At 46.1% G+C, this 18,703-nt stretch overlaps 6 protein-coding genes across 6 annotated transcripts; 4 read left to right on the top strand and 2 right to left on the bottom strand.

Moving 5' to 3' along the window:
- Positions 1-8: 8 nt before the first annotated feature.
- On the top strand, positions 9-2,162 carry SJAG_03320 (chaperonin-containing T-complex epsilon subunit Cct5). The gene is made up of 2 exons (XM_002174438.2): positions 9-819; positions 919-2,162. The coding sequence occupies exons 1-2, from the start codon at positions 275-277 to the stop codon at positions 2,021-2,023; spliced, it is 1,650 nt and encodes a 549-aa protein (XP_002174474.2). The 5' UTR covers positions 9-274; the 3' UTR covers positions 2,024-2,162.
- Positions 2,163-2,262: 100 nt separating this feature from the next.
- Positions 2,263-4,638, top strand: SJAG_03319 (DUF1752 family protein). Its single transcript, XM_002174437.2, has 2 exons — positions 2,263-2,794; positions 2,857-4,638. The coding sequence occupies exons 1-2, from the start codon at positions 2,689-2,691 to the stop codon at positions 4,332-4,334; spliced, it is 1,584 nt and encodes a 527-aa protein (XP_002174473.1). The 5' UTR covers positions 2,263-2,688; the 3' UTR covers positions 4,335-4,638.
- On the top strand, positions 4,572-9,590 carry SJAG_03316 (gamma-glutamyltranspeptidase Ggt2). Its single transcript, XM_002174435.2, has one exon. It carries the CDS (start codon positions 7,527-7,529, stop codon positions 9,330-9,332), a length of 1,806 nt encoding a protein of 601 aa, XP_002174471.1. The 5' UTR covers positions 4,572-7,526; the 3' UTR covers positions 9,333-9,590.
- On the bottom strand, positions 4,685-6,344 carry SJAG_03318 (N-acetyltransferase). The gene has a single exon (XM_002174436.2). The coding sequence runs from the start codon at positions 5,701-5,703 to the stop codon at positions 4,978-4,980; it is 726 nt and encodes a 241-aa protein (XP_002174472.2). The 5' UTR covers positions 5,704-6,344; the 3' UTR covers positions 4,685-4,977.
- SJAG_03315 (DUF788 family protein) lies at positions 9,448-10,248 on the bottom strand. The gene is made up of 2 exons (XM_002174434.2): positions 9,872-10,248; positions 9,448-9,787 (listed from the first exon to the last, which is right to left on the bottom strand). The coding sequence occupies exons 1-2, from the start codon at positions 10,232-10,234 to the stop codon at positions 9,611-9,613; spliced, it is 540 nt and encodes a 179-aa protein (XP_002174470.1). The 5' UTR covers positions 10,235-10,248; the 3' UTR covers positions 9,448-9,610.
- Positions 10,249-11,696: 1,448 nt separating this feature from the next.
- On the top strand, positions 11,697-18,566 carry SJAG_03313 (acetyl-CoA/biotin carboxylase; the record flags this gene model as incomplete). The annotated part of the gene is made up of 1 exon (XM_002174433.1): positions 11,697-18,566. One exon carries the CDS (start codon positions 11,697-11,699, stop codon positions 18,564-18,566), a length of 6,870 nt encoding a protein of 2,289 aa, XP_002174469.1.
- Between the last annotated feature and the right edge of the window lie 137 nt (positions 18,567-18,703).

The following is an 18,703-nucleotide window of genomic DNA, read 5'->3' as shown; positions in this document are numbered from 1 at the left end:
CTACACCTCGCTGCAACGCGTTCCCTTCCTCGCGAACACGATCCTCCAACAACCTTCTCCAAGTCGAAGACTCCCTGAACAAACTTGTTAGTTGTTAGGACATTTTTGCGCGTTTTTACGTCCAAATTTTAACAAGAACCTTAGGTGTTAGCTTTGCTTCGAGTAGGTCTTTTTACAGGAAATTTCTCGACCGTGAACGATACACAGTTAGCGATTCTCGGCATTCAGGACGATTATTTAAGAGTTCTTCCTTGTATACACAAATACTAGCATCATGAATCAAATGCCAGGCATGGAAAACGCCGTAATGGTACGGGACGACCAGGGAAACCCGTTTATCCTCGTTCGTGACCAAGACAAGAAAAAACGTCTTCATGGAATTGATGCTGTTAAGAGTCACATTCTGGCTACGAAGACTGTTGCTAACATTGTCCGCTCGTCACTTGGTCCCCGTGGTCTCGACAAAATCCTAATCTCGCCCGACGGAGATATTACAATCACAAATGACGGTGCTACGATTCTTGATCAAATGGAAGTCGAACATCAAATTGCCAAGCTTCTTGTCCAACTGTCAAAATCACAGGACGACGAAATTGGAGATGGCACTACTGGTGTCGTCGTTTTGGCCGGTGCTCTGCTTCAGCAGGCTGAAGCTCTTATTGACAAGGGTATTCATCCTATCCGTATCGCCGACGGCTATGAAAAAGCATGCCAATTGGCTGTTCAACACCTTGACAAAATCGCCGATGAGGTTACGTTCTCCGAAGGAAACACGGAGAACTTGCTTCGTGCTGCGAAAACGAGTTTGGGCAGCAAAGTGTAAGTCACTGTGCAGGATGGCATGCGTGCTATACGCGTGTTCTCTTGGACTGCAAACTTAAGTCTGTTTTTGTACACTTTTAACTAACCTCTGTCCAGCGTCTCCAAGGCCCATGACCATTTTGCCCAAATTGCCGTTGATGCTGTCCTTTCTGTGGCAGATTTCAAGCGTAAAGATGTTGACTTTGAGCTGATCAAGGTTGATGGAAAGGTTGGTGGCTCTGTTGATGATACTGTGCTCGTGAAGGGTGTCATTATCGACAAAGACATGTCTCATCCCCAGATGCCTCGTGAAGTGAAGGATGCGAAGATTGCTATTTTGACATGTCCCTTCGAGCCCCCAAAGCCTAAGACGAAACACAAGCTTGATATCAAGAGTGTTAAGGAGTTTGAGCGCCTTCAAGCTTATGAAAAGGAAAAGTTTGAGGAGATGATAAAATACGTGAAAGATGCCGGGGCTAATCTTGTGCTCTGCCAATGGGGTTTTGACGACGAAGCCAACCATCTGTTACTTCAGAACGAGCTTCCCGCTGTTCGTTGGGTCGGTGGTCCAGAGATTGAACTGGTGGCCATTGCTACGAACGGTAGAATTGTTCCTCGTTTTGAGGACCTTGCTCCTGAGAAGCTCGGTAAGGCCGGCATCGTTCGGGAGCTGTCATTTGGTACAACCCGTGATCGCATGTTGGTCATTGAAGATTGCGCAAACTCGCATGCCGTTACTGTCTTCGTTCGCGGTAGCAACAAAATGATTATTGATGAAGCTAAGCGCGCCCTACACGACGCTCTGTGTGTTGTGCGCAACCTTATTCGCGACAGCCGTGTTGTTTACGGTGGTGGTGCCGCTGAAATTGCATGCTCTCTGGCCGTCTCTGATGCTGCTGAAAAGGTTCCCGGTATTGACCAATACGCCATGAAAGCCTTTGCTGATGCCCTTGACACAATTCCTCTTACTCTCGCAGAAAACAGTGGTTTGGAGGCCATTGAGACTTTGACTGCCGTCAAGGCCAAACAGGTGAAGCTCCAAAACTCGCACCTTGGTATCGACTGTGTTCAAAGTGGTCAAGACGATATGAAGGAACAGTTTGTCATTGACCCTCTCATTGGAAAGAAGCAACAGCTGTTGCTTGCTACTCAGTTGTGCCGTATGGTGCTCAAGGTTAACGATATTATCGTTGCTGGTGCTAAAGATGATGAGTACAACTAGAAAAATGCTGTTATACTTATAGAAAATTGTCGTGACCGAGCAAATGAGTAAAATAATGTGATTGACATGCAGTCCTTCTACAGCTTCTGTGAATCCTATCCTCTTATCCCTCTATCCTACCATCCTACGCTACCATTTATCGTCTTACTAATTCTCTTATTCACCGTATAACAGTTATTTCCTATCTAGTGAAATAAGCCTTTCGCTAAGATATTAAGCTTTCGGTAGTCACGCTCACACACGAGAGGGGCGCACACCCCGCAAACTTTTACTCTCCACCACTCTCCCAGTGTATATAACAGCCCAGTAGCAATTTGCGCTGTTTACCAATATACGCGTCAATTATCAATTCTTTTATTTTTCTACGTGTAGATACTCGTAGAGTCCATATCCATTTTTGTCAGATCTTCTTAATCACTCTCCTCTCCCTTCTCTTCCCTGTGCCTCAGCTTGCAAACTAATTACACAGAATTTGTCATTCTTAAAACTTCACAACTTTACTTTGGAAATATTACTTGGTCTGAAAGTGTTTCCAGATGCTCTTCTAAATACATAAATCCGGTTTTCTTGCGTTCTTCTGAGTTGCACTTACTGTTGTTTCGTGCACCTGAAGTCTATTGAACATAAATAATTGGAGATACTGAGAAAGAAATATAATAATTGAGATGAAGGGTCGTGTGAAAACACCGTATCCTATTTTGTCGCTGGAAACTGATTCTATAGCGAAGTTGGGTACTCTTGATGTGGATAATCTATTTTACATGTGGAATGGTAATTATCTCTGCTGCTTTGACAGCTTGTTGTTATCAGTTTAAAGCTTAACCATTATTTAGTGTTTACAAAATGCGGTGAGAACCTTCAAAATGGACGCCGTCTTGAGAACTTGTCTTGGAGACTTTGGTACCGCAGTACATGCGTGACTGATGAATGCGAGTCTGCGGTCGCGCCAGTTAGCGGTACGGGAGTACTCCCTATGAGCACCAGTGCCTCCCTTCCCTCTACGTGCAAACCTGTCCCTTCGAACGTCACGGAATCATCACAAGCTACTACGGTTTGTAAGCTTACTACGGGCTCACTGAGTTCTTCAATCACAACGACGACCACGGCTGTCAGTGAAGTCAACAAACAGCAGGAAAATGTGGTCGTTAACAATCGGAAACGACCTGCAGCAGTACTTGGTCGCACCCATTCGCGTCGTGGTACTTTTCGCAGTCTGTCTACCGATGCCTTTAACCAACTTATTACCGCGTTTTCGCCAATCGGTATGCCTCGAAGCAGCCGTTCAAGCGAGCAGCTGTCAAAAAAGCCAAAGAATGACGGGGTCCTTGCGCAGCACCGCACCGAGACCATAATTGAAGAAAAAGCCTCACGGAGTTCCTCAACTTTCAGTGACGATAAAAACAAGCAAAATATGAAATGTGACATGATCAACACTGGAAAAAAATGCCATACGAAGGAACGCACACAACTCTCAAACGCTGTCACGAAACTGATTGCTGCGAAGCAGACTCTCTCGGAGAAGAAGAGTAAGTCAAAATTTTCTGAAATTACAGTGGGTCCTGAAAGCACTCAAAGTGTGGTGCACGGATTTGTGCCCGGTGAGCTTGAGGTATCTGTGGAATCATTGCACAAAGACGGGGAACCGTCGCTGGGACGTAAATTGAACAAGTCGTGTTTCTATCTGGCCACGAACGAGGAAGGGAGCGAGTCATCTGACGAGAGTCAGGTTGGCGATTCACTTCAGCAAACCACATCTTCCCGCAGTCGTTCAAGCGTGAATGCAGATGATGAGGATGATGAGGATGCTTGGGTTTCTGTTAGCGATTCAGACTCTCCCCCCTTCCAAAAAGTTGCCACTCCCATTCTTAAGCGTCCACCGTTGAAACAACGGACAAGTATGCTTTCTTGCCTTTTGTTAAACAAGGAGCAGTCTGACGATGATACAAGAAGCACACGCAGTGCAGGTGCGGCTTCTCGTTATCTGCGCAATTCATCGGTTAAGACGGAACCGATTCATTCAACGGTAAATATTGCATCAAACACAGTTCTCTCCACAGTGAACACTTGCTGTGATAGTCCAGTGAGTAGGCGTTTGCCCCTTGAACGTTGCTCCTCAAACAAGCGCATTTTGGTTACTGAAATATCGGAAAGTCTTCGTCGTAACCTATTATGGGAGCGTCAACAAAAGTCAACTTTACCGATCGCTGCATTCCGTCAGCGTACGCATTCTGGTTATTTTACCGCTGTACAGTCTCCCTCCAATGCTGTTCAGGTAACGAAGGATTTTATGAATGACTGTACCGTATGGTAATTTTGTTGAATACCCCTATTCCTTTTTTTTGCAAGTTTTTTTTTTGTTTTATGCCCATAATCATTCCCCTTCTTTTTCTGGGCTGCTTGCTGCAAGAGGAAACACTGTTCTTGCAACTCTCAAAGCAATGTCTTTAAGGCACATAAATTGTTATGTGATTTTCGTTGTATTCGTTTTTCGGGTGGTCCGAAGGAGCCTGGTGGAAGCTATTTGAGCTTTACGTTTCACCGCCTTCTGCCGTTGTTTTTTCCTTGCGTTTGTGTGCTAAGCAGTAACAAACAATCTACTGTTTTTATTTTGTTCCTTAATGTTATCATTTCCTCTTTCAACATACATCAAACATGGTGAAATAGGCTAAGGCATTACCTGATTATTAAACTGACTAAACATTTAAAGGTTGATGAATGTGCCTCATAAAACACATGTTGGAAGAACACGGGTTTGTCCTACGAGCATGCTGAAACGCAATCCTGTATATTATTACTAAAACGACTAGTCAGGTAGCGATGCGTTGTCTTTGGAGACAGATTAACATAACGGGCATTGCAGAAAGTTTTGTACAAGTCGAAGTCAAACAAACTCGGCTTGTGTCAGAAGGCCAAAAAGGGACACTGAGTGGAAAGTATTGGGTCATCGCAGTTTCTCATTTTGAGACTGCCGGGTGGTCCTTTGGTTCCCATATCATGGCAGGACTATTTCGGACTACGTCGCCCGTTCTTTCGTCAATGAGTACAGCAGTAGACACGTGTTTGTAGCCCATATGAACATACATGTCGAAACCAGCTTGACTTGCCATGAGAAAGCTAGGCACGTTGTGCTTCCGAGCACAGTCGTGAGCAATATCCATAAGTATGCCAGCGATGCCCTTATGCTGTTCGTCAACATGAACTGCTAATAAGTCAACATGCACATAGCCATTGGGCTTTTCAAGCAAACCAGTTTCCACGAGTGCTTTACGGTACTCAACTCCATTGTACTCGAAACGTCGACGAACTTGCTGAGCGCCAAGAATCCAGAACATTAAAGCACCAAGGAGCATCGTTGCCCAAACAATCAGCTGCCTCCACCAGGGCTTAGGCGTCTGTTTGGGTGTGACATATTTGTATGCAAGCATGCCTGCATACTTGTTTGTGGTTGTGGAAGCTACAAACATGTCCTTTAAAGGATCTACGTACGAGTCCAGTGTCAGGTATACGGTCAATATTCGAGAAACACGATCTGAACATCCGCCGAAACGCCAGTGCCATGTTTTGCTATTTTTGAATGCATCATAAACAGTATTAGAGACTCCTACGAGGTCCATGAAACGCATCCTACGGATACGCAGCTTTTCGCCCTTCTTCGTTTGTACTAGCATTTCCTTTGTCATGTTGGAACGAGAAGTTATTGCAAGATGAGTATTATGTTTTTCTGTATGATCAATTGATCAGCCGAAAGGAACTTTGAAAAAAGCGGAGCAAATGACGCCGGCAAGCGGGGAAAATATAAATGAACTTATGGATTCGTTTCAATGAGTATCTCTGAAGACAAGCGATGTTTGTCACTTAATATCGTTTATCCCCCTTCGTGTATTTACGTTCAACAAAAACAGGATAACCAGTCAAATGTAATTGGAGTCTATGGACAAATCTTGCTCAATGTTCTAATTAAGCCGACGGAACAGCTGCTTCTTACACTTTTTCCCTTGTGGTGACAAATTTAAAGTGAGGAAGGCGTTTTCTATTAAACAAAACGTTTACAATGTCATCTGGTGACTGCCGCATGCATTTATTTATGAGCAGATGGAAACGCGGCAGCTAGTACTGTGACCGTTGCTTTCGCAACAGTGACTTTCTCATCACCTAACAGAAAGCCGATCTCTATTTGACAGCTGGCCAAGCAAGCGAGTTCAGTCTCGGGTACATGTCGTGTGTTTCCCACTGACCTAATGAGTGCAGGCCTGCAGCCGTCGTCGTTATCCAACCAGCAAGAATGTCCAGAGAGTGTCGACAATTGTGACTTACCATTACCGTATTCGACTTCATTTTCCTTCTACGCATCTCCCATATAACTGGCGCTCTTCTCCCGGCAATTTCGGCACCTTTCGCAACCCCTCGGCTTCTACACTTTCCGGCGACTTACGTCATGATCTGCAATGACACAATCTGTCAATCAGAGGTCAATGACGTAGTTTTCATCACGTAAGGACAATTTTCTTCGCTTGATAGAACCTTATTTGCACGTGGCCGCTTGCAACATTGGTTGCTGATGTTAGTAAGCGATGGCGATTAATCGTCTGGTTGAGCTTATCATTTGACGAATACGTTTACGCCTGATTTGATTTGACGATGTTACGAAAAAAAACGAAAATTGCGCAATGTCGCGTTCGCCTTGCGAAATTCTCAAAGGGCCTGTTACTTTTTATGCAGCGGTATTCCCGTCCACTGCAACACGCACATCACTACAAGCAATAGCACTCGCCGCACTTGCTTCTTGTCCTTGGACGCAGCCGTCTCGTCTCGTCTCTTTTCTTTTTTTTTACACACCGCGTCTCTGGCTTTGCTATCTACTAGCGGTCAATTCTTTGGCTTTCTTTTTCTCCGCATCCTAACTTTCGCTTAAACACAAGCACCCCTTGCTTATCCCGCCGGGGTTTTATTGCTTACGTCACTGACACCAGAACTCAAAGCCTGTTTCAGCTTAACCTTCATTTGCTTACTGCTTTGTTGATACTCTTAGTAAGCATCTCTGGCTATATATTGCAATCCTTTGAGCTCGTTGCTGCCGTGTAATATCTGTGCTTCCATTTGGCGCTTTTTATTTCGAGATTGACGAACTGATCCGCCCGGAATTTATCGTTCTATCACCGTATCGCATTCAAGTCGGCGAAGCACGAATTAGTCAATTGCTCCCTGGTTGTTTTATCTTGCACGTGAGACTATATTAAAACACTTGTCTGTACCGTGTTCAATCAAAAAACGGGTAATTAAGGACTCTTGGACTCTACAAAACAGTGATTCCTTAGACGGTACTCTTCTTCGTTCTCTCTGCCAAAATTTGCTTGTTCATTGCAGATTTGTAAAAAAGTGGATTTTTCATCTTGATTCGCTAAAAATCGGCGGGTTTCATTTTCGTTTTGTTTTTGTTTTTGAAGATTCGTTTTCCGGTATCCTATAGAAACGCATTTATACATCCACACGCATTTTGTTCATTATGGCTCCTACTGAACAAACTCCCCTCCTCACCACTGCTGGCGAGGAGGAAAATTTGACCTGGAAGGGTCGCCTTCATCGCTGGGTCTCCGCCCGCAGATACTCGAGACGGACTCTGTTCATCAGAATTGGTGCCGTTCTCCTTGCTTCCAGCATTCTGTATCTCCTTTTGAAACATCACCCTGAACCTGTGTTGCCTCCTTCATTGCTTGTTTCGGGTCGAAGGGGTGCAATTGCCGCGGAAGTCGATGTTTGCTCGTCCATCGGCACACGCATTCTTGAGCAAGGCGGTAACGCCGTCGATGCCGCTATTGGTGCGGCTTTGTGTGTCGGTACCATCAACTTTTTCTCGAGTGGAATCGGCGGAGGCGGATTCATGCTTGTCCATGCGCCAACGGGTGAAGCCACATCGTTTAATTTCCGCGAAACGGCTCCCGCTAATGCCTCTAAAGATATGTTTACCGAGAACCCTATTCTTGCGCAATTGGGCGCTCTTTCTGTCGGTGTCCCTGGCGAATTGGCGGGCATGTACGAAGCTTGGTCTCGTTATGGTGAACTTGACTGGCAATGCATCGTTGAGCCTAGTGCTCGATTAGCCGCTAAGGGCTTTCGGGTGTCCAAAGTGCTTGCTGAACGTTTGCGTGTTCCTTACCTCTTGGGGCTGAAAGAAGATCCCGTGTGGGCTTCGGTCATTGCTCCCGAGGGCCATTTGCTTATGGAGGGTGAAACTATGCAACGCCCAGCATACGCAGAGACGCTTTTGCAAATCGCTCGGGAAGGCGTCCAGTCGTTTTACAATGGCAGTTTGGCTCATGTCATGGTTCGCTATCTTCAAAGCAAAGGCGGAATTATTACCAAGGAAGACTTCGCAAACTATAGGGTCGAAGTTGAGCCAGCATTGGAGACACAGTACCGCAACCGCACGGTTTACACAACCCAATTGCCCAGCGGTGGACCTGCGTTGATTGAAGGATTGAACATCCTGGATGGCTTTGATTTTGACACCTTGACGTCTCACGAACGCTTGCAAGTGATCATCGAGACGATGAAATGGATGTTTGCTGGACGCTCTCAGCTTGGAGATCCAAAGTATATTCAAGAAAACCTTGAAAAGGTTAAAGAGCTTCTTGATCCAGAGCATGCCAAGGCCATTCGCGCCAACATTTCACTGGACCGCACATTCCCATACGAATACTACCAACCTGCGTTCGACGTCGCCGAGAACCATGGTACAACTCATGTCACCGCGATTGATAGCAAGGGCTTCACGGCTTCGATTACCTCTACAGTCAACTTGGAGTTTGGCTCTCATCTCATGGACCCCACAACGGGTGTTGTCTTCAACGATGAGATGGACGACTTTTCCATTCCTGGTGCTCGCAACGCATTCAACGTCTCCGCTTCTCCTTGGAACTACGTTGCCCCTGGCAAGCGCCCTCTTTCCTCGTCTGCGCCCACCGTCGTTCTTGACGCTGCCGGAGAGCGTGTTGACTTGGCACTCGGTGGCAGCGGCGGCAGCCGTATCTTGACGGCTGTTTTGAATACCATTATCAATTACGTCGACCTGCATTACGATTTGGAACAGTCCATCACTTTGCCTCGTGCTCACCATCAGCTTTTGCCCGAGTTGGTTCTTCTCGAACCAGGATTTACCAAAAAGACAATCGATTTCTTGACGGGTGTTGGACACGATGTCTTCCAGCTTGGTCCCAAACCTTTGAGCGAGATTCAGGCTGTAAACCAATTGGGTTCGCTGTACTTTGGTTTCAGCGACCCTCGTAAGGCAGGCGTTGCCGCAGCACTTTAATTCCTCATGGTTCACGTTTTTGTTTGCACCCTTTTCCCATCACATTCCTTCGTCCACCACCTTTCACTCATTCACGTCTCTTCCCGCTAATGCCTCAACAACCGTCTCGACCGTCTTCCTCTCCCCATCAATGTTTTTGTATTAATAATGAATGAGCGGTTCCCCGTTAACTTTTAACTATGAGTGAATTTAGGACAATTGCGAAATGTTGCTTTTGTACATTTTGTTAGCCTTTGTAATTAGAGTTATCTTGGCGAGCACGTGCTTTTTGTTTAGATCTAGCGTTGGAATTTTTGAGCTCTCTTACGAAGCTTTTGCTGGCGTTTCGAAAGCTGAGGTTCGCCTGCAGGCTCTGTGGTGTCTGCGCCGGAGGATTGCTGGGCAGCGAATCCCTTGAGTTGACCCAAAACGGTTTTCAACAGAGGAAAGCCTTTGTATACAATGAAGCCAGGAATCTGCATGATTAGTAACTAGAAGGAAAAAGGTGTTTACGTCATCCTGACGAATGGTTCTGGCGGGGAAAACTCTAAAATACTTACAGCGAGAAACAGAAGAAAAGCTTTTGTGGTGGTTAGTGCCACAGCCAACACAATGAACCAACAGAACGCAATGTAGGCCAGCAAGTATGAAGTCAAACCAGGTGCAGTCAAGTCTTGGCCCACCTTAACGAGCGCACCGTGCTCGTTGTAAACCGGGGTAGAAAGCTTTGATAACTGGGCGTGGAGGAGAGCAGCACTTCCGGACACCAACAAAAACAATGCCGTGGACTTTTTAGAAAGCTTACTTCTAACGAAAAAACGCAACACAATAAACAAACCGTTGACTACTATAGAGCAGTAACGCATAAAACGTAACATACGCACATTTTGAGCGGCAATTTTCTTCTGAGACGCGTTGGCCATTTTGGTAGAAGTTGCTCTGAGAACGCTGACGAAGAAAATGACTCGGTGCAGCGCGGTGTAATGCAGTAGATAAAATAAAGTTATCTAAGCGAAACGAGGTGGAGGACTTGGGAGAATACAATGGAGGATTCACAAAAGTGAAAGTGAGATGAAGAAGAGAAGTGCGAAAAGAGTAGTTACCAAACTTGCATATTTTTTAAATTCGCCTTCTTTTTACCTTTTTGAGAGTCAGAACTTGGTTCCCCTTCTCCTTGTTGTCGCAAAAAAACACTACCACCATAGCTTAATTGAATTAAGGTTTTATTACGCGCTTTTATTAAACAGACGCGCAGACACTCATCAAACGCAGCATTTGGAGACAACAGGATTCAGTATACCCCGTTCGAATTTCGCCTCTCTTCCATTCTCTTCGTCGGCGTTCTACGTTGCCGTTCACGTCGCTTCTCACGGACCTTCCTTACTCGCGCAATCCTCTTTCAATTACTTTCATCCTCCAGCCAATTCCACAGTCCTCGTCGTAATCAAGCAGATTTCACCACGATGTTTTGCTCACCCAACCCAACGTTTCCATCTACTCGCGGATCCTGTAACGCACCTCCGCTCCTATTACATGCCTTCTGATCCTCTCCTTGGCCAATACCAACACCTGCTGGAATAGCCAAAAGCACATTGCACAACACAAACGTCATTTAATGCACTGCAGTGAACAACGAACATCAGCCCTCGTTGGCGTACGTCATTGCGACCGCTCTCGGCCATCCCCTAGTCTCTCAGGCGCCTAGTGGGACAAACGGCACGCGGGCCCTCGCTTGATCAAGATAAGCGCCGTCAATTGTGGGGTAATGGTTGGATCTCGGCTAAGCCATGGCCCAATCGGATTTCTCAGAAACAACGTGTTTGTCTTATTTTTCATTGTCCACCACCGCGTGGGAAGAGTAGTCAGCGCTCACCGTACAACACGCATTGCTACCTTACCTGTCCTTCAGACTCTCAGTACAAACCATTTTCCTTCCACGACTCTTTTCCCGTAGGTTGAGAAGTATGGCTCCTCGCGTCGCCTCCCATTTTTTGGGTAAGTAAAAGGAACTCGTTTGAACGGGCTTGAACTGTGAGATTTGTGTGTTTTGGATTATCGTTTGGTGATCAGTTGATTTTTTTTTTTCAAGTGCTTTTTCCCACTCTGAACGGGATTATTACGGATGAACGCGTGTTGAACGGCAAGAAGTAGACTTGGTGACACTGACAGGGTCGTTGGAACGAGCGTTAGAGCATGTTTGGAGCGGTTTCAGATCGATTTTCGTGTTTCTAGAACCTTTTCTCCTGGAAGAGGTCGAAAAAACAGGTTATGAAATAAACCCACGGCCTCTACAGTGTTTTCACCGCATCGCTGACGCGTTTCATGATGAAATTTAGGGCACAGATGCTCTGTGGGAAGGCTTAGACTTTTTGAAGCCTTTCTTTCATGTATCACTCGTGTTTTTTGACCGAACGTTCTGCCAGTAACGTCTCAACGCTCTTCCAATCGTCCTCTACCTTCTCTACGTGTCATTCGCCCCCTTTCCCACCATTTCACATCTTCTCTCTAACGTCTCTCCTGTCTCAACGACACGTTCGTTCCTCGTTACCACTGATACTAACCATTGCAGGAGGCAATTCCCTCAGCGTTGCCCCAGAAGGAAAGCTGAAAGACTATGTTAAGTCTCGTAATGGACACACTGTAATTTCTTCCATTCTGATCGCAAACAACGGTATTGCAGCCGTCAAGGAAATTCGAAGCATTCGGAAATGGGCTTATGAAACATTTAACGATGAAAGAGCTATTCAGTTTACGGTAATGGCCACACCTGAAGATTTGAAAGTAAACGCAGACTATATTAGAATGGCCGATCAATATATTGAGGTCCCCGGTGGCTCTAACAACAACAATTACGCAAACGTCGAACTCATTGTGGACATTGCTGAACGCATGGGAGTTCATGCCGTTTGGGCCGGTTGGGGTCACGCCTCAGAGAATCCTCGTCTGCCCGAAATGCTCGCTGCCAGTAAACAGAAAATTGTTTTTATTGGTCCTCCTGGCAATGCCATGCGTAGTTTGGGTGACAAGATTAGTTCTACAATTGTTGCTCAAAGTGCTCGCGTGCCTTGCATGCCCTGGTCCGGTAACGGCATTGACACGGTTCATGTCGACGATGACACGGGCATTGTCACAGTCGACGAAGACACATACTCAAAGGCTTGTGTGACCTCGCCCGAACAGGGTCTGCAGGTGGCCAAGGAGGTTGGCTTTCCCATTATGATTAAAGCCTCTGAAGGCGGTGGTGGTAAGGGTATCCGTAAGGTGGAGGAACCTGAAAAGTTTGCTCAGTGTTATGAACAGGTCATGGCTGAGGTTCCGGGTTCTCCTGTTTTTATCATGAAGCTTGCAGGTCATGCCCGTCATCTGGAAGTCCAGCTGCTTGCTGACCAGTACGGCAACAACATATCCTTGTTTGGTCGTGATTGTTCCGTTCAACGTCGGCACCAGAAGATCATTGAGGAGGCTCCTGTCAGCATCGCACCCGCTGAAACCTTCCATCAAATGGAGCGCTGCGCTGTCCGTCTTGGTGAACTTGTTGGTTATGTTTCAGCCGGTACGGTCGAGTACCTTTACGAACCCGAGGAGAACAAGTTCTACTTCCTCGAACTGAATCCTCGTTTACAAGTTGAGCACCCTACCACTGAGATGGTCTCGGGTGTGAACCTTCCCGCCGCCCAATTGCAGGTCGCTATGGGTATTCCATTGAAATGCATTCCAGATATTCGCACAATGTACGGTCTTGATCCCAATGGTGACAGTGACATCGACTGGTTCTTCAAGAACCCCGAGTCTCTGCAAACTCAAAAGCGTCCTACTCCTCGTGGTCACTGTATCGCTTGCAGAATTACGTCCGAGGATCCTGGTGAAGGTTTTAAGCCTTCCAGTGGTATGATTAAAGAACTTAATTTCCGGTCTTCTAGTGATGTTTGGGGATACTTTTCTGTCGGTACCGCTGGCGGTATTCATGAGTACGCCGACTCTCAGTTTGGTCATATTTTTGCCTTTGCTAAGACTCGCGAGTCGAGTCGGAAATCTTTGGTTGTTGCATTGAAGGAGGTCTCTATTCGTGGTGACTTCCGCACTACAGTTGAGTATCTCATCCGGTTGTTGGAGACGTCTGCTTTCACGGAGAATCGTTTCACAACTGGATGGCTTGACACACTTATTTCACAGAAGCTTACGTCGGAAAAGCCTGATAAGATTCTTGCTGTCGTTTGCGGCGCTCTTGTTCGTGCCCATGCCACCTCAGAGGAGCAGCATCGTGCCTTCCGTTCATATTTGGAACGCGGTCAAGTTCCGTCTCGAGACTTCCTGAAAAACATTTATGACATTGAATTCATTTATGAGAATCAACGTTACCGTTTCACTGCCACCCGTTCCTCTCCCGGTTCTTATCATCTTTTCCTTAATGGCTCTCGTTGTACTGCCGGCGTCCGCACATTGACCGATGGTGGTCTTTTGATTCTCCTTAATGGTCATTCCTTTACCGTGTATTACAGAGATGAAGTGAATGGTACAAGAATTACCATTGACAACAAATCATGCATTCTTGAACAAGAGAATGACCCCACCCAACTTAGAACTCCCTCCCCCGGTAAGCTCGTTCGTTTCTTGGTTGAAACTGGTGAGCACATTAAGGCTGGCGAAGCCTTTGCTGAAGTTGAAGTGATGAAGATGATTATGCCTTTGGTCGCAGCCGAGGACGGTATCATTCAACTCATTAAACAACCTGGAGCTTCCCTGGAGGCCGGTGACATTTTGGGCATTCTTACTCTTGACGACCCCAGTCGCGTAAAGCATGCACTGCCGTTCAATGGCCAGCTTCCTGTTTGGGGAGAGCCTCAAATTGCAGGCAGCAAGCCCGCTCAACGTTACAGCGCCCTTTTGGGTATCTTAAAGGATATCCTGAGAGGTTATGATAATCAAATTATTATGAAGAGCACTTATAAAGAGCTCGTCGAAGTTTTGCGTGATCCCGAGTTGCCTTATGGAGAGTGGAATGCTCACTACTCCGCTCTTGTTAGCCGTATTCCTCACAATCTCGACAAGGTGTTCACTTCTATTGTTGAGAAAGCTCATCATCGCAAGTCGGAATTTCCGGCGAAGCAGTTAATTATGGCTCTTAATGCATACTTTGAGCCTCAAAAACTGGCTGCTATTCAAACTCTGAAGATGCAACTTGCCCCTCTCATTGAGATAATGGAGAAGTACAAGGAAGGCTTGAAGGCTCATGAGTTTTCCGTTTTTATTGAACTTCTTGAAGATTACTATAATGTCGAGAGACTTTTCTCCGGTCCTCACAAGAGAGAGGAGGATGTTATTCTTCGCCTTCGCGATGAGAACAAGGATGATGCCGATAAAGTTATCGACCTGGCACTTTCGCACTCTCGCATTGGCTCAAAGAATAACTTGATCCTTACTATTTTGGACCTTATCAAGTCTGAACCTTCAACGTTCGTCTCCACCTATTTTAATGATATCTTCCGGAAGTTAACTGAGCTGGATTCTCGTGCTACTGCAAAGGTGGCACTCAAGGCACGTGAGATTCTCATTACCTGTGCAATGCCTTCTTTGTCTGAACGTTTCTCTCAGATGGAGCATATTCTCAGATCCTCCGTTGTCGAAAGTCATTACGGTGATGCTACATTCTCTCACCGTGCCCCTTACCTCGAGGTCTTGAAAGAGCTCATTGATTCGAAATATACTGTTTTCGATGTGCTCCCTGCCTTCTTCTGCCACGATGATCCTTGGGTTTCGTTGGCTGCCCTTGAAGTTTATGTCCGCCGTGCTTACCGTGCCTATGCCGTCTTGGAGTTGAGTTATCATACCGAGTCCAAGCCTTTTGTCTTGTCTTGGCAATTCCAATTGCGTGCCTCTGGTACTCCTGGTCTCGGCGCTACAAACAACAATTCCGCTAGTCAGACAACGACGTCCCAAGAAACCGTTAACAAACGTCTTCAATCCGTGAGTGACCTGTCGTGGTACGTGAACAAGTCGGACTCTGAGCCTCTTCGTTTCGGTGTCATTGTTCCTTGCAGAGACTTCAGCGAGCTTGAGGATAACTTGACCATGGCTATTGACCGCTTGCCTTTGGCTAGAGGTTACTATGGTGCTGGTCTCACCCTTGAGAACACCGTTAAGGAGAACTCTCAAGAGTTGACCAATGTAGTTAATGTTGCCTTGACCTCAACTGCCAATCTTGATGACGCTTCTATTGTTGAGCGTTTGAGTGAGTGCGTAGTTGAGCTTCGTGAGGACCTGCTGGAGCACAATGTTCGTCGTATTACCTTCATTGGTGGTCGTTTGAACAAGTCTGCTTACCCCTCCTACTTCACATTCCGTGCATCTTCTCACGAACAAAACCGTGATGGTAAGTTTATTCGCTATATTGAAGATGAACGTATTCGTCACATTGAGCCTGCTCTTGCTTTCCAGCTTGAACTCGGTCGTCTTTCCAACTTTGACATCGAACCTGTTTTCACAGACAACCACAACATCCATGTCTACCGTGCTACGGCTAAGAACATGAGCACAGATAAACGTTTCTTTACCCGTGCTCTTGTTCGTCCTGGTAGACTTCGGGATGAGATTCCCACTGCTGAGTACCTTATTTCGGAGACTCACAGTCTGATTAGTGACATTCTTGATGCACTTGAGGTCATTGGTCCTGATGCAACCGATTTGAATCATATTTTCATCAACTTCACTCCGGCTTTTGGACTGGCTCCTAAGCAAGTTGAAGCTGCCCTTGGCGGATTTTTGGAACGTTTTGGAAGAAGATTGTGGAGATTGCGTGTTACAGCTGCAGAAATCCGTATTATTTGCACGGATCCTGAGACGAACTCTTTGTTCCCTCTTCGTGTCATTATTTCTAATGTTTCTGGTTTTGTTGTTAATATTGAGATGTATGCTGAAGTCAAGACTGATAATGGCTCTTGGATTTTCAAGAGTATCGGACAGCCGGGTTCCATGCATCTTCGTCCTATCAATACGCCTTATCCCAACAAGGAATGGCTGCAGCCACGTCGCTACAAGGCTCAATTGATGGGAACTACGTTCGTGTATGATTTCCCCGAGCTTTTCCACCGTGCATTCACAAATTCTTGGAAGAATAATGTTGAATCCGCAGACAAGATTCCCGCCGACATTTTTGAGTATAAGGAATTTGTTCTTGATGAAAAGCTGGAATTACAAGAGGTCTCTCGTGAGCCAGGCACCAATTCATGCGGTATGGTTGCTTGGATTATGACTGCAAAGACTCCTGAGTATCCCAACGGAAGACAGTTTATTGTCATTGCTAACGATATCACGTACAAGATTGGTTCTTTCGGACCTGAGGAGGACAGATTCTTCTTCAAGGTTACTGAGCATGCTCGCGCTCTTGGTCTTCCTCGTATTTACTTGGCTGCCAACTCTGGTGCACGCATTGGTGTTGCAGATGAACTTGTTCCTCTGTTTAACGTTGCTTGGGTTGATCCAGAGAACCCTGAAAAGGGTTTCGACTACCTCTACCTGACTCCTGAAACCGAGGCACGTTTGTGCAAGGCCGATGAGAAGACGTTGATTACCGAGAAAATTGAGGAGAATGGAGAGGAACGTTACAAGATCACTGCCATCGTTGGTGCAGAAGAGGGCCTTGGTGTCGAATGTCTTCGCGGCTCTGGTCTCATCGCGGGTGTTACTTCTCGTGCTTATAACGACATTTGGACGTGTACTCTTGTCACTTGTCGTGCTGTTGGTATTGGTGCCTACCTTGTTCGTCTTGGTCAGCGTGCAGTTCAAGTGGAGGGTCAACCTATTATTCTTACAGGTGCTCCTGCTTTGAACAAGGTTCTTGGTCGCGAAGTGTACACTTCAAACTTACAACTTGGTGGTACTCAAGTTATGCATCGTAATGGTGTTTCGCATCTCACCGCTCAAGATGATTTCGATGGTATCTCTAAGATTATTGAGTGGATGTCTTATGTCCCTGAGAAGCGTAATAGTCCTGTTCCTATCGCTCCTTGTACCGACACTTGGGATCGTGATGTTGAATTTTACCCCAACATGAATGGCTACGATCCTCGCTGGTTGATTGCCGGTAAGGAAGAAGATGAGGGTTTCTTGTACGGTTTGTTTGACCGCAATTCCTTCCAAGAGACTTTGAACGGTTGGGCAAGAACCGTCGTTGTTGGACGTGCTCGGCTTGGTGGCATACCTTTGGGTGTCATTGCTGTTGAGACGAGATGCATCGAAAATACCGTTCCTGCTGATCCTGCAAACCCTGATTCCACTGAACAAGTGTTGATGGAGGCAGGCCAAGTCTGGTACCCCAACTCTGCTTTCAAGACTGCTCAGGCTATTAACGACTTTAACCATGGTGAACAACTTCCTCTGTTCGTTCTTGCCAATTGGCGTGGTTTCTCTGGTGGTCAACGGGATATGTACAACGAAGTTTTGAAGTATGGTTCCTATATCGTTGACGCCTTGTCCAACTATCAACAACCCGTGTTCATCTATATTCCTCCTCACAGCGAGCTTCGTGGTGGTTCTTGGGTCGTCGTTGATCCTACCATCAATGAGGACATGATGGAAATGTATGCCGACTATGAGTCCCGTGCTGGTGTTTTAGAGCCGGAAGGTATGGTTAGCATTAAATTCCGTCGTGAGAAGTTGCTCTCCTTGATGAGACGCATTGATCCCGTGTATTCTACTTTGAGCCGTGAGCTCGAGAAAAGCGGTTTATCCACAGACGAGCAATCAGACATCAGAGTGAAACTGATGGATCGTGAGCAAAAGCTGATGCCCATCTATCAACAAATCAGTATTCACTTCGCTGATTTGCATGACCGTGCTGAGCGGATGCTTTCCAAGAAGGTTATTCGTAAGCCCCTTCACTGGACTCAAGCACGTCGTTTCTTCTACTGGCGTCTTCGTAGACGGTTGGATGAGCATTACTCATGCAAGCAACTTGTTCAAAGTATTCCTTCTATGACGCTCGCCAATGCCAAAAAGCAACTTCGTTCCTGGTTTGAGGCTGCCAATACTGAGAAGGATTGGGAAGCTGATGACAGAGCTGTTGTCGCTTGGATTGAGGAACATCCCGAAGAGCTTGTTTCAAAGGCCGTTGAATTGAAGAATGAACGCCATCTCCGTGATGTTATTGAGCTTCTTACCGTCGACAAGACTGAGCTGCTCACTGGTATTGTTCAAGTCATTGGTAAACTCTCTGAGGATGAGAAGGCCAAGCTTTCGGAAGCACTTGTTAAACCGTAATTAAATACTGTGCGCAGTATTTGAACGCCGAGGGTCCACTCAACTTTCACATTAACCTTACGCCCTTTTTTACTCTTATCCATGACCTATATTTCTAGTCAAGCAAGATTCATGAGAGCAATGAAATAAAAGCATTT

This window comes from Schizosaccharomyces japonicus (genome assembly GCF_000149845.2).
Source record: "Schizosaccharomyces japonicus yFS275 unplaced genomic scaffold supercont5.2, whole genome shotgun sequence".
Lineage (NCBI taxonomy): Eukaryota > Fungi > Ascomycota > Schizosaccharomycetes > Schizosaccharomycetales > Schizosaccharomycetaceae > Schizosaccharomyces > Schizosaccharomyces japonicus.
Note: the sequence above shows the minus strand (reverse complement) of the source record. Positions and strands in the feature narration are given on the sequence as shown.